Raw genomic sequence first — 15,060 nt, 5'->3', positions numbered from 1 at the left:
AGCAGCTCCTGCACTTATTCTTGGAGAATGGGATGTAATCTGTAGTCGCCGAGTTACTCCAATGAAACATTTTCTCTCTTAAAAGGTCAAAACTTTATTGGTCGGTCACAACACAAACTGAGTAATAATTTGAGAAACATACTGACAAACACACAAAACGGATTACAATGATGCCCATGAACTTTAGAACACATCTAGTAATAAAACATAAGTATATTCTCTAAAGTTTCATCAGTATTACAGTGTAGAAATGTCCTTTATTTACATTTGGCTCCAGCTTCTCACAAATGAAGTATACATGGAAAGTTCAACATAGAACAAGCATATGCAAGCTCACAAAGTATTGACGCTACGATTGAAGAGAAATATGCGCCACATGGCCAGCAAACGCATTTCTGGCACAAAACGCATGCACTTATATGGCAGAGGTTATCAGATGAGCTGCTAAGCATGGGGCTGGTAATGTAGATAAATTGTGCAAGAAACTTTTTTGTGTGCCATATTCTAAGACAGCAGCTCATCTGATAACCCCCTATAGAGCGTATGAATGTTCCTGACTGAGAGTACAGTGCATTTAGAATGTGCTGTACATTCTCATGGGACACCGCAGGTCTAGCTGGCTTTGCTTATATTTCACATAAAGTCATTCATGTATTGACTGCACCCCATTATTTCTAAGTGTGTCTTGTCGTGGCTTTGCAGCAATATCCTGGCCAGGTCTCAAAGTGGTACAGAGGCGTATCATATTTCCTATTCGGTTGGCCTCCTCATATAAGTAGTTTCCTGGTGCTCTTAGGATTGATCCGTTACACTTTTTCACAAGTAAAATTAAATTTACAATATTATATAGTGTATAGCAAATGGGTATAAAAATGCAAGGAGCATTGGCATTAAAATCTTGCGCATCAAATGTCTTGTCATGTATGGTAGCTTTTCATTCCCCTCATGGTAAGTATGCTATACTTCTGAGGAGCATGGTTAAAACACGCTGGCGGGCTAGTTGGTTAGAATCCATGGTAGAGTGTACAAGCGCGACTGGACGAGGACGAAGAAGAAACAGATACACAGACACAAACAGATACACAGGAGCAGCTTGTATAACTACATGATCAATTATTGTGACTCGATGAAAATGCAATCTAACTAAAATATAGCATGGCTTCAGATGTGAACAAAAAATCAGATGTGATGATTATGATGAATCAAAGGCGACATAAGCAGAAGTACAGGCAGGGAAGTGCACGAAAAAGGCAAACAACGAAGCAAATCATAAATTCAGAAAGGCACTATCCTGTTTCGCATGTCCCTTCCATGGACGTGGGTTTTGCATGCGACTATGCATATACTTGTACAATGAACCAACTAGCTGAAACGAAAGCTTTTTTCCTACTGAAGGTATTAAGATGCACTATAGTAAGAAAAATTATCGCACTTCACAGTATCTTCGTCTCAAAACAAGTACATGTGTGTCTGGGAAGATAATACATCGCCTCACTGTGCACTCTATCTTAAGTCCAGAAATTTACCATGTGCAAAAATGCTTTAATTTTATTCTGCCTTATAAAAATTATGTCTACAGAAGCCACGAAACTAAGGAGATTTTGCTTAACACTCTATGTTCACACCTGCCAATTCATGAACGAGTGTTCTACTCAGATGCTCTCGGTTCTTCGCATTGAATGCATCTCTACCTCCACTAGCATACTTGGTTGGCAAGTAGATTGAGTCACCCTAATCAAAATATCGAATACCTGCCAGAAGCTATCATATGACTACTTCACAGAAGGGGAAACCACAATTTTACCTTTAAAATAATTTTCAATTCCAAGTGATTCTACGGTTTCTAAGACGTAAGGCGTGCACCACGGTGTACACAGATAGAGGTCTTAATTGCTGCTTGCTTTCGCTTCGGAAGGCACGAGTGGTTCTAATGAACTGCTTTCGTGAGCAGGCACGTAAATGATAATGACTTAAACATGGCATTCTCTTGCCCCAATGCTTCCACTTTCTGTAACCTAAAAGGAAGCAATAATTCTAAAATTAGGTGTAAGAAATAGATACAAGAGAAGACATGAAAATCGGTTTGCTTCATGTCAGCATTTAAAATACAGAATGACAGCGGTTTGTATTTGCACCTTTGCATTCACGTGCTGTTAAATGTAAGTTATTAAATGTATGTAAGCGCCTAACCAAGCATGAGCTGTTGCTTTTCATAGTGAACACAGGCACCGTGCTCATTGCAAGTATGTATCATGTCACTAAGCAAATATGGTATTTCATTGTACCACTATTTTTTATCACATGGATATATATCTGTAGAGAGGCAAGACAAAAAGCAGTCACTTCTCACAAAACTAATCAGCGTTTTTTAAAACACATTTCTAGCTTTTGAATGTCACTTACTCCTATGTGTTTGTCTCCAGAGAGCATACTTGATTTTCACTTTCCCATCAGAGACATTACATAAATATACCATGTTAAGATAACTGCCTAGAGCACGTGAGAATTTTCATCTTGGTGTGACATACTGTATTTTGAAAGTTTTGTTGACATTTAGTGAAATGGTACACCCAATATACCCACGTTCTAGTTTTCTCGTCCAAATTGCATGGCTGTGTATTTTGATTCTTAGGCGTGCGCTCGTCTGCACTACGTGGAGCCGCGCTGGGCTGGCTCTTTCACATCCTTGTGTCCTTGCAACTGCCTTCTTGCGTTATGTAAAGCGGGTGCCTGAAAAATAGCGTGTGCAAAAGATAACACCAGGACTGGTGTAAAACCATATCAAAACAGTCAAGAAGTAATGTCACGGCAGTAAAAGAAAGTCTCAGCCCTTAGTTTTCCTGCTGAAATGAATGCGAAACACCTACATGACTGCAACAGCCAACTGCTAAGCGAACTTAAATTTTTTAGATTTAAACAAAAACAAATAAATGACAGTTCATCCTCGTTCAGCACCAGCGTTAAAATACTCCTACTAGTAAATAGAATATTGACCACTGTCAGATGTCATGTCTGTCATTAGTCTGGTGTGTCGCAAACACCACTTGTGACACATCTTAAGCACGTTCCCAGTGAGCCCACCCGCACCATCTCTGTTTGTGCCACTGCTCAAGCCATAATTTGAGGATTATATCGGCAAACATGATGTTCAGTAGGGATGAAAATATGGTCCTCCAGTTTAATGGATATGGCTGGATGTGCCTATATAAATGGGCAGCAGGCTTGTTATGGCGCGTTTACCGACATTTCAATACTAACTAGAAAGTTCACTGCGGCTTGCATCTAAGCTTACTAAAAGGCATGAACTTATTTTCATTTATGAGGTGCGCAATCGAGTTACTTTTTGACAGGCTCGACTATTGCTGCAGTTTGAAATTTAGCATTTTAATCTTGAAAGAATGTAAAAGTTGCAGTTAGACCGCAGTTATTAGTTTATTAGCCCAACTCTTTGTTTTGTCTATGACAGACTACTGGTAAGGCAGAATTAAAGCAAGGTTTTATTTTGATACTTTATTTCCCCACTAAAATATTAAAGCGAGAAGCACATTTTGATCTGCCATGCCGTAGCAAGATGCACACATTATGCTTCTAACCCCCAGAGGAAAGGTGATTTAGCTGTTCATATGACATGACTCTGAAACGCCAACTCATATTAGCAAATGCACAGGCGTGTCCAAAACAATAAGCGCATGCAAAGCGCCCCTGCAATTGTTATTCCACAAAGCAGCCGTTATATTCGATGCCGATGCATAGCTCGTTGCTTGACAATTCATCGAGTTCGTAGACATAAGCACCCTTTCAGATTCGCACCGCGCTCGAAAACCGCAACAGGAGACATAAAATCAAACATATTGTGACACGCTGATGAAAAAGATGTTTTAATCCTGGTCGGAAGAAGACGACGCTCTGGACTTCGCGCGCTGTCTACCATGTTGTCAGCTGCTACAATTATTGTAAATATCTTATAAATATACGTCTGATTGTTTTTAACCCAGTAACATTTTTGGTAGAGGTTGCGGGATCATTATCAAGACGGATTTACGCAGCGTACGCTCCTTGGCTGCATCTCCAATGCCAACTCTAGGCGAGGATGCTTCGGGCCCGTCGGCACCCATGCCTAGCGTCATTGTAGCACAACCCCGCGACCCAGGAACCTTTTCTGGCACCGACGACACTGATGTTGAAGACTGGCTTCAACTATGTGAGCGGGTGAGTGCCAGCAACCACTTTGACCAGACCATCATGTTTCATGTTCGCTAATGTGATATTTTACCTCGTGGCCACGGCACGCGTCTGGTTTCAGACCCACGAGGAGGAACTTACCAGCTGCGACATTTGTAAACAGAAAATCAAATATTTGTTTGGCAAGCCTGTTGGACGTCAGCGCGCCACCCAAAAAGACCTTGCTTCGCGTGTCCAGACGTGTACTGAATCCTACCTCACGTACATCCAGGACGTGCTCGCTCTGTGCCGCAAAGTGGATCCGAGGATGTCCGAATCTGATAAGGTTGCACATGTCATTAACCCTTTGTGAGTTCATATATGGTTTTCTAGCAAAAAAGGGAAATGCTTTGCTTTTTTGAGCTCCTGAAGGCTTCAAAAATGATACTAAACAAATTTGAGGATTATAACATGCTTAGTTTATTAGAAAAAAGTGGGACGTATATGTCCCATTGGCACATTCCGTGGATTTCGGAAGTGGGACAACACTGTCCCGTTGTCTCATGAAGGCACCCTGCTGAGATCACTTTTGTGCCTATTTAGTGTGAAAGGCACCAAAACAAGTGGCACACAGGGGCACCTTGCACACCCCACACATGAACTTTGTGCGGACCTCATTTCCTGTGGTGGAGCACCACCTGCACCTTCGCCTTGTGGGCACTTTTTGTGGATTGTGGCCGCTCCCTGTGAACCAAATTTCCTCCGAGACTCCAACCATCTTTTGGCCATTCATTCGGCCCTCCTTGTTCTTCCGGAATGGTCCAGTGCTAGTGTAGTGCCTGAATGTTTGTCCATTTATGAATTGCCGTCCTAGAACAAGCCGGAACCACAAGTATGTTATGTCATTGTTGGCGCAGCATTGAATGAATGCATTGACGACAGAAGCATCGAAGAGAAAATAAAATATCCTATACCAGGACTTCTTGGAACGCCTATCAGAAGTGTAGGCATTTCGCTTTTGATCAAATTTGTCTACGACCCCCATCGTCGTGTTGTAGTCTGCCAGTGCTTTTGGGCAGATCACCGCCACCGAAGAGCCATTGGCAAGCTTCCGTGACACTTCGACAGTTTCCGTCGGATCATGGAAATTCGACAAGAGGTGAACATCTTTAGTGTCACGCCACTGATAGGCTGTGACCTGACCTTTGGAGCACCACAGGTATTCTCCCTTCTTTAGCTTGTTGTTTCGCTTCAGTTCTTCGGGCAAATCCTTTCTGTTGGTGCGAACCGTCCCTGCGGCTAGGATGCTCCTCTCAGCGAGAGTTTCCATTAGGCGAGTGCAGGTAAAATAGTTATCAAAGAATAGCCGCGTTCCAGGCTGCACGTTCTCTGACAGAGAAAGAACGACATGCTCACCAAGGCTTTGATTGGCCGGTCTTTGTGCATTCTTCCCTTCATACACCTGAAATTGCAGCAAATAGCCCGTCTTTGAGTCGGCCCTGCACCAGACTTAATACCCTCTTTTTATGGGCATCATTGGAAGGTACTGTTTCATACTAGATCTTCCTTTGAAAGCAACCATGCTCTCATCATTTGCCTGGTGAGATGACGGCGAGTACTCTTCCTGAAATTTCTTGTTCAGTTTATCAATAAGGGGACGCAGCTTAGCAAGCCTGTCATAACCATCTTCTCCTCTTTTCTTTTCTTTGCTTGGGTCGTTTACACGAAGGGAATTCATGATATGCTGGAAGCGCTTGAAAGACATCACTTTGGCGATTTCTTCGCAGTTGAAAAGAGAATCACGGCTCCAGTAGTGATAAAAGTGATGTCGTGGTGACACGCTCATCAGAAGCAGCAATCCAAAATAAGCGCGCAGCTCATCACTTGTGAGCACCGCCCACTTCTTAGGGTATTTTAGTGCCCCGGCACGGTTTGTGCGCTCTACAATCATTTCCAACACTTCATCGTCGAAGTACAGATCAAAACAGTCGGCTGCCCGCACCACTGGCTTTGTTGAGAACTGAGGGTCCCATGATTTTGGAATCCCAACGCAGATCGGCGGTTCATTTGTACTCCACTTGTCACCAACTTCCTCTCCTAGCACGTCGTCTACTTCGTGATACGGCTCGACTGTTTCCCGCTTGCTTTTTTTCCTGTTCTTTGAAATTGTTGGTCGCCGTTTCTTGCGTTTGCTTGTTGATGGACCTGCTTCGTTGTCATCTTCGTCGGGACTCGAGTCTGGTGGTGCAAGCTCCGGAACGAACTCATCCTCACTACTCAGTGCCTCGTCCTCACTTGTTTCGGACTCATCTGGCAGGCTGAAAAAGAGTTCCAGTGCCTCTTCGCGTGTGAGCGAGTCCACTGCAAATTCAAAAAATCAGAAATAATAAGAATGTATCACATGTGTAGTTCGCGTCAATTAGGCCTAGCAAAATAAGGGCACGCTTTTAGAGTATCCTGGCTTTGACATCACTATCGCGCGGCCCATAGCTCCGATTTTCAGATTTCTCACATCAATGCATGCAATAAGCATTGCTTTGAATGGGCAGAAAAGGAAAATCTTACCATTCATGCCAAACTCTCGTTGATCGAGTCCTACGGGAACGAAAATTCCGAGTGCAACTTTGTAAACAACACAATTTTCATTTCTATGAACCTGAAGCACCACCTACGGAAGCTCTTCAAAACATTAGCAGAAAACATCTTCGGACACCCATAATAGATGGCAGCACATCACGGTAACACTGCGTTTGACTGGCATCGGCTGCTAATGCATTTTTCTCAGAGTAAAAAGCGGGACCTATCTGTCCCGTTATCCCACAAAGGGTTAAGGGCATAGCAGATGATGCCTTCCATCTCCTTGTGTTCAAGAATTCATCCACTGTGCAAGCCAATATTATCGAATGCCGGTGGTTGGAAGAAACCAAAAGTCGCTGTATTGCCCAGCCATTTCCTCGCCTTCCCAACACGGCTGCTACGTCCACCTGTGAAGACCTCCCTAGTCCGCCCACGCCCAATCGCTCTGATGTCATCCTACGTATCATCCGACGTGAAATAGAAGCCTCATATTTTGTCACGACCCCAACCCATGGCCCTGACAATTGCCAGGCGACTGTCTCATTGAGCCAGTCCGTCGTGCGCCCAGAATTGGCCAACGTTGGCTTGGTCAACGTCTGCTCAGTTAATCGGCCTGACTACACTCCGTCCAGCACTGTCATAACCACCCGCAGCCTGAATGCCCCAACGCGGTATTGCAACCCGGCCGAATGGCGTACTCCAGATGACAGGCCTATATGTTTCACTTGTGGCCGTATCAGCCATATTCACGTCACTGCCGGTCTTCGTGGAATTCGACCCCCTGGTCCTACCACCCATCCCACGGCCCTCATGCTGCTCCTCGGTTCTCCCCGTAAACGCAGCCAGTAAATTCTGGCGACACTTCTCTGCCTACCCGCTCTAGGCGCTCTCCTTCGCCACGTCGCCCCTTCTCCCGATGGCCCGCATCTCGCCGATCACCGTCCCTTAGCTCCTTCCGGCGCACCCTTCCGGAAAACTAACTGATGCAGCACCTGGAGGTGATGCTGCCAAACCGACCCGACGCAAAAATTCTCTTCTGACCTTGCCCACATATCGGAACTTCATTAAAGTGAACGTGAATAGTCCTAGCGGCAATTTAAGAGACGGGCCGTCTCTCAAACAGATCGCTCGGTTCTGGAACTCTATAATTCGTGGCTCGTCGCCCGGAAGTGCTTTGAGCGACTAGCCAATAAGGCGAAGCCGGAACTGGATGTACATCGCCCAAATACTGCCGATTGTCGCACGGAACGAGCAAACGATTGAATTTTTATACGTGCAAGGATAAGAGCCTACTGCAAGACCTTCAGAAATATTTTATGGTACTTTTTACAGTAAAATACATCAACTTAAATTACTAAAGCACGCGTCACGCTAGTTTAGACGCGTATTTTCAGCCCTCATACCGGCAACACCGGGGAGACGTCGCTCAAGATCGTCGCTCGCACGGTGTACGACTTGTAGGGGACGAGCGAACGCGATAGCCATCTCCATCGCATCGTTTGTAGCTGTCGCGCGCAAGATCGCTTATGTGGGGTTTAGACTTTATTCAGCATAAAACTTGAATTCCTCATGCGTTTTCAGTAAGTTCAAGATAACGCGCCCAACTGACCTTTTGCAGCATGCAGCTGAATCCGTGCGGCAAAGTTTCTAACTAGCACTGGCGCTGCACGTAACTTCAGTGGTCGCAGGTTACCTGTGGGCGAGACATCGTCATGCGCACGGCTTATTTATTACGAAAGCATGCCGCCAGCGAAATGACGCCTTCTGTTATGCGACTTCTTATTTCAAAAACGTTCCGTACAGAGTAGGCTGCCAAACTGAATAAATTCAAACACACAAAACGCACGCTACGCACGCTCCGCGTAGGCTAGGAAACATGGGCTGGTGAACAAATACGTTAAAACGGACGTTTGGGTGACTTGTTAATCCACATTTGAAACAGAACAGCGCGGTTTCGACGGGGACAAGCAGGGAGAAATGACACGGACGAGCGCAAACCATTTTAAGCGTCATCTCACCTCACGTCTTATTGAACATACCATGATTCTGGCAGCGTTTGCGATTTTCAAATCTCTTACGGACAGCGGCGAGTGACAAAATCACATGCAGTTATCACGACGCCTGGCTTTTTCGATTGACGTCGAGGACACACAGCGCCTAGTCCGCTGTCAATCGCGTCGGCTAAGCGCCGCGACGACTTCCTGGCGATAGCATGTCACATACGCAGAATGTGCACCTAAGTTAGAATTCACTTACCATGGAGGATTTGTTGTTATATCCAACGAATGACGAACGACTGTCATGTTTTCGCGGCGACGCGAGATGGCTGACACACGACCTCCCTCGGATGGCCTTCGTTGCTGCTTGCCCGACGGATCACCTTTTTCCGGTGCTGTGCTGTTCCGCGATGTTGAGCGCGCGCGCGGTGGAGCAACTCCGAGCGAAAAAGTAGAGCACTCACTCCGCATTCCTTTGAACTGTGGCTGCCTGTTTGAAGAAAAACGGTGTGTTCTTTGCTCAGCGTGCCTGAGTGATACATCGCCATGTTCGGGGCCAGCCTGCATACAGTGGAAGCACAAGCTTAGGCTACGTTTTGTTTTCTACTGCCCCAAGAGTAGAACGGGCATTCTACTCTCTCGCAGAAAGGCAGAGTGAAAAGCACATTTCAGCCTGTCCTTGCTGACGGAGGGAACATGCATTTCACTGCACTCGACGTTTTGCAAGAGTAAAACAACGCTTTGAAGAGTAAACCGGCCGCTTCACTCCTGCGACACCCTCCCGTGTTCTTAGAGTGTGGCTGTCCCCTAATTGTACAGCGCTTTTCGTGCAAAATTGACAAGTCCAAACTAGAGTCGCAAGCAGTTGAAAAATTAAGCGATCCGCTAATGGAGAGAGCCAAGGCAACAGCCAAACAGGAAGGACAAGCAAAAATTAACAAACTTAACCGTTGTTTGGGAAAATATTTACCGATCAACATCTTTTTATTTAAATAGGAAGTAGAGGAAACGTCGCCCGAATTCGAGAATAATTCCGCGTGTGTTTAATTACGTTTCTACAGTTATCAGTCGAGCCTCCTGATGTAGGCACTTCTCTGCTGTGCTAATGGGGGTGCTTATATAACCTTTCGCGGCCGGCGCAGTATGTCTTGAACCGCAGCGTCCTGCGCTCTACGTGGTTGTACAGGACTGCTGACCACGCATCATTACGCAACTTCCCAAATAATAACGCGAGTCCGTTTTGTCACTTGGTAGAGCACTAAACGAGGGATCGATATAAACTGCGATTCTTCCACAAAGGTACATTTTTGTATAATTCTTCTCAGCTAATTAAAAAAGCGCTACTAGAAATCTTTATTTTACACTTTCGCTTGTTTACACGTTCTTGGCAGTGTTCTTCCTGCGCTTCTTTCATGCAGGAGTCCATTTGATGTGGTTCCTTGTTTGCCAAGCAAAGGAGACGTATATCTCACAGGCGTACCTGTGAGATACACCTCATTTCAATTCTCTTTTGCGGGTTTTAGGGGTCTTTATGGTGAATGGGTGGGCATTATTCACATTTGTGCTGGTAGTGGTACCTCCTACTCCCCCCCCCCCTCATTTGCATGGAAATTTACCTTGGGTTGCCCCCCCCCCCTTTAAAAAAAATCCTGGGTACGGGCCTGGAGCGGACGGTGATGTGACGTCCACACGAAGCTCCGTTTCCAGCCGTGGTACCCCGCACCTCTCACCATTAGTTACGGGCATGTTGCGAGTATAGAAAGAGTGTATTTACAATTTATATACAAAATGAGTCAGAGTAGTGGGAGCTGACGATCAACAACACGCAGCAACCAGCGTCCCGCGTTCTCCTTCTTCCTCTCTCTTCTTTCATGCTTCAGTAACAATATTATTGGCCAAAAAAGATTTCAGTTTGTTGGCAGTTGTCAGGGTGTATGGTATTGCTGAATTATTGTCTGGTCTGTGTCTGTGGTTGTTTAGTTCTGTGCGAGTATGGCGCTTGTCTAAGGGCCAAACAACTATGCTTCAACCCTTATTTGCTTTCTTAATGTCCTCGCAGACCTAAAGATTCGAGATTATACGGCCCTTGTTTTAGGTTTCATAGTTTTCTTAAAATGTAATTGCTGATTGTTTTGAATAGAGGTCAAGTTAAATGGCTTGCTATGGTTCAGCAGGCCAAGGAGCTTGTGCTCTCAGAAGCTTTGTTACTGTGTCTGGTGCCTCGCTGTCTGCTAGAACATTTCTAGGCGCATTCGTCGTGAAAATCATACGAATTCATTGTGAAGCTTTAATTCATTGGTTGCGTTGTTGGCGGGACCAAAAAGAGCCCTTGCCGAGCCCACTTATTTCTTCGATGCTTGAAGTGCTTAATACGAAAAGCGTGTTTGGATTAGTGGGATGAGTTTTCTTTCCGACTATCTTGCTATCCCACCAAAAATGGGGGGGGGGGGGCGATCGCGTGCAGGCAACGAATGTGGCCTTTTCCTGTGGGTGGGCGCCATTTGTCGCTGGGTGCGTGCCAATCTTCAGTGAGCCTCTTTGAGGCCAACTTGCATCGCAGCACATGTGCCACTTGACGGCAGCGCCGCCAGAAGGCGCAGCATGTCCGAGCCTCGTACGCTGTTCACATACACCGGCACAGTCATCGTTGATCTGACCGATTTAAATGGCTACACCATTAGACAGGGTTAATTATGTGCGGACTTCAGCTGTGTCTATTATTTATGCATTAGCTATTGCTAGAGTGCCGTGGCGGTCGGGTTTGATCCGTTTGATTAGAATGGGTTGCTTCGAATAAATATTTCTGACTCCGGGATACCTATTGTGTCAGGGCAAACCACAGAGCTTTGAGGGCCGACCATAAGCGCACAAGAAAGTTGCAGAGTTTGAGGAGGACTCATGTTCCGACTATCCGCCTATCGGCCACTGTTAAAGCCTGCTCATGTCTACACATTTCCTGTTTAACAGTGGTGCTGGATTAATCAAGTCTGCACTGGAATGAGGTTTCCTCTTTAGGAATAATTAAGGTGGCCTGAGCAGCATAAAAACAATGGAGATTGGTGTGCTTTTCATAATGGGGCCGTTGGGCGGCGCACCTAACGTCGGCATCCGCCTCAACGCTCAGAATACATTAGTCACGCTACGGTCGTGAACCACATTCCCGGAAACGAGTGTCGGGCCCTTTTTATGACAAAATTTGGCTCTCCACTCCTGCACGCAGGGGCCGCTTGTGTTGAGCGGTCTCGAAAGAGTTTACTGAGTGTTGCAGCTGTACTTTTGTTTTTTATTTGTGTGTATTTTTGATGGCTACGAGAAGCAGTAAAATCAAGGTATACAACGCAGAAGCTGGGAGCCACTTGTGGGCTTTACCCGTGCTCCCACTCACTGTGGTCATGATTGAGTATTGGTGACTCAATGGCGGGAGTGCTTTAGCGGGAGCGAGTATTGCGTGTGTGTGGGCTTGAGTTAGCATGAATGCAGTAACGTGTATGAGTGGACGTGAGGGCGAGTTGATGTTGCTGTGATTGAGGGTGAGTGTATATGCCGGTGAGAGTGAGTTTACGCGAATGGGTTCCTGTCGCTTTGAGTAGGAGCGTGAGCATGAGTTGGCGAAAGTATGAATGTGAGTGGTTGACGGCGAATAAGCGCGATTATGAACGTGAGTGTGGGCGGATGTGTGTGGCTGTGAATGGGAGTGCCCGCGTGTATGAACGTGGGCTTCAGTCGAAGTGAGGTATTATTAGGAAGATTGCCCAATAGCGCGAGCCAGTGGCTGTGTGGGCACGAGTTTATTCAAGTTAGGCACTGAACAACATAGAGCAACAAACGAACGATGATCGGTCGGCTTTTCTCGTACAGTCTGACGTCTATGCCTCCTTCGGAAGATTTCCTGCCCTTGGCTTACATAATAATGATCGATTTTATCTTAGACTATGCTATGTAATGATGCTTGTACAACAGCCAAGCAGCGAGTGTCGTCTTTTCTTGTGTGTCTTCACTGTGTCCGTGTCAGTGCGCTGCTTCACCAGCAAGGTATGATGATCAAACATCTGCAGTGGGGCAGGGCTCGGTGATCCAGAAACGACGCTAATGTAAGCAACGCATCCGCGCCCTGGCTTGCACACAGCGTCTGTTCGGGCCTGGTTATCAGGGCAGCAATATTCTACTGGTCAAGTTTCGTGGTTGCTCAGTGGCTATGGTGTTAGGCTGCTGAGCACGAGGTCGCGGGATCGAATCCCGGCCACAGCGGCCGCATTTCGATGGGGGCGAAATGCGAAAACACCCGTGTACTTAGATTTATGTGCACGTTAAAGAACCCCAGGCGGTCAAAATTTCCGGAGTCCCCCACTACGGCGTGCCTCATAATCAGAAAGTGGTTTCGGCACGTAAAACCCCATATATTATTATTAAGTTTAGTGAACTGTTATTGAGCCAGAAAGACGACGAAATACGCTCGCGTATACTTCGGCCAACAAGCTTGCATTTCTCAAGTTATCAATGCCTGCGAGCTCCACGTCTGAAAGAAGCTTCGCACAATAGCCCCTTACGTTGAGTCTCACGGTTCTCTAGTTTAGGTGTTTAGAAAAAAAAGCACGATTACAGTAAATACAGAGCGCGTAAAACTAGCATGGCAGCAGACAATCAGTGTAGTATAAAATATTTGCGCACCTAAACAGCATGCGGCTGAACAGTAGGAGGCAGCGTAGTAAAAAAAAAAAAAAGTCGCGGTTTCGCCCCAAAGGTAAGGCATCGATTGCAATGATACATTAGTACACAGCTATACGAAGTAATGATAGTAGTTTTATCGACCGTATAACCTCGTAAACATTCGCTTACTAACGAAATTTGCAAGCATGGTGCCGTGCGCACAGGGAAACATAAACACATCTCACTCGATGGGGGCGGGCACTTGCTGCAAGAACGCTCGCGTTAGTAAAAGCGGCAGTGAGCCAATATTACTTTCATAACTCATCTCACTCGATTAGCGTGGACATTCGCTGTCACAACACTGGCGTTAGGAAGAGCGGCAGCAACAGCGAGCGAATTGGCCTTCGCGCTGCCTTCGACGCGAATCGGTGAGAACACCGCTCTCGACACTGGGCAGCCTCGCGCCCGCGTGGTCGAGCCGACATGCTCACCCTCGCCAGTTATCACTACCACGTACAGCATACGGCGTTATCGCACTTGGGCTTTATACGGAACACCGAAGCGACGGCGGCTGAAATGCGCCTGGAATGTCCAAATAATTGCTATCGTAATGAATATTAGAGCGCTGATGACCGCAGCCGGCCGTTACACGTATTAGCGTTCAAACTGCGTGCCTATACTGAAAGTGCAAGTTCGGTTCAGTTGCCTCTTCCAGCTGCTTGGTGTGCTAAGTGAATTGGGCTGCTGGCCTCTAAATGAGTGAGGGTCCTCTCCTTAACTTTGTTTTTATTTCTCTATGTGAAAATCTTAGAGCGGTGAATCAGGAAACCCCGAGAAGCCGTTGTATGAGGCACGAAGCTGACTGAATGAGGCTGATGGGAGAGTTTCGATGCATCAAAGCCTTCACGAAGCATCGTTATAACGTTAGTTGCACTGTAGAGACAGCGTGCTTACTAGTGCCTATAAGCGCTAGTAAACACGAGTTGCAAAGCACAGTAGGCTCTGGATAGCCCGGCTAAGCTTGAATATTTAACAGCACATACCCAAGCTTGCTTCCCGAAGGCTCGACAGACGCTTAGACTGGTACACAGACACACGTGGGACAATTTACTAGCGATTATATTGACTTTCAGCATTGCCATTTGTTGGGCGTGTTGGTGAACTGAAAGCACATTTAGCGCCAGCAAACAAGGACGGAAGGGAGACGACACCACAATAACGCATTGTGGTGTCGTCTCCCTTCCGTCCTTCTTTGCTGGCGCTAAATGTGCTTTCAGATTATATTGAGGAGGAGGCACATGTCTGAGGAGCCCACGCGCGCCGCGTCAGCCGCTGTGGTTGATGATGATGTTGATCATTTAGGGGTATTCCCTCTGGAACGGGGCGGGAGCAGATAGTCACCTAGCCTGCTTGATTTGATCAGGCATGCTATACATTTCTATTTATTTTTTATTTTTGTTTGAAGCTCAAGGCGAGAACAGAGGCTTCGCATTACGCGTAATGCGAAGACATGGGATCGTTCCACCTGGAGCAAGTTTTTTCATCCACTTTCATTTCCATTAATTTATCATTATTTATTTAGTAAGTACAAGTAATTTGCCCTATGTTGCCCGTGGTGTCAATGTTTGTTGGCTTCTTATGGTATGCATAATAAAAATCGGGCCCCTTGGTTGACCCC

The 15,060-nt window shown here is 46.1% G+C and overlaps 2 protein-coding genes and 1 long non-coding RNA gene across 4 annotated transcripts in view; 1 reads left to right on the top strand and 2 right to left on the bottom strand.

Moving 5' to 3' along the window:
• LOC135921904 (peptide transporter family 1-like) overlaps positions 1-15,060 on the top strand; it is a 785,940-nt gene that overhangs the window by 109,906 nt on the left and 660,974 nt on the right. The gene's annotated exons all lie outside the window — the stretch shown is intronic.
• Positions 173-15,060, bottom strand: part of LOC135921914 (uncharacterized) — a 144,848-nt gene continuing 129,960 nt past the window's right edge. Inside the window, exons 2-3 of the long non-coding RNA XR_010570676.1 lie at positions 8,995-9,296; positions 173-2,730 (exon numbers count right to left, since the gene is read on the bottom strand). This is a non-coding gene — a long non-coding RNA (uncharacterized lncRNA). The remainder of the gene's footprint in view (positions 2,731-8,994; positions 9,297-15,060) is intronic.
• Positions 5,330-6,782, bottom strand: LOC135921910 (piggyBac transposable element-derived protein 4-like). Its single transcript, XM_065456325.2, has 2 exons — positions 6,727-6,782; positions 5,330-6,522 (listed from the first exon to the last, which is right to left on the bottom strand). Exons 1-2 carry the CDS (start codon positions 6,731-6,733, stop codon positions 5,672-5,674), a joined length of 858 nt encoding a protein of 285 aa, XP_065312397.1. The 5' UTR covers positions 6,734-6,782; the 3' UTR covers positions 5,330-5,671.

Source organism: Dermacentor albipictus, chromosome 1, assembly GCF_038994185.2.
Source record: "Dermacentor albipictus isolate Rhodes 1998 colony chromosome 1, USDA_Dalb.pri_finalv2, whole genome shotgun sequence".
NCBI lineage: Eukaryota > Metazoa > Arthropoda > Arachnida > Ixodida > Ixodidae > Dermacentor > Dermacentor albipictus.
Note: the sequence above shows the minus strand (reverse complement) of the source record. Positions and strands in the feature narration are given on the sequence as shown.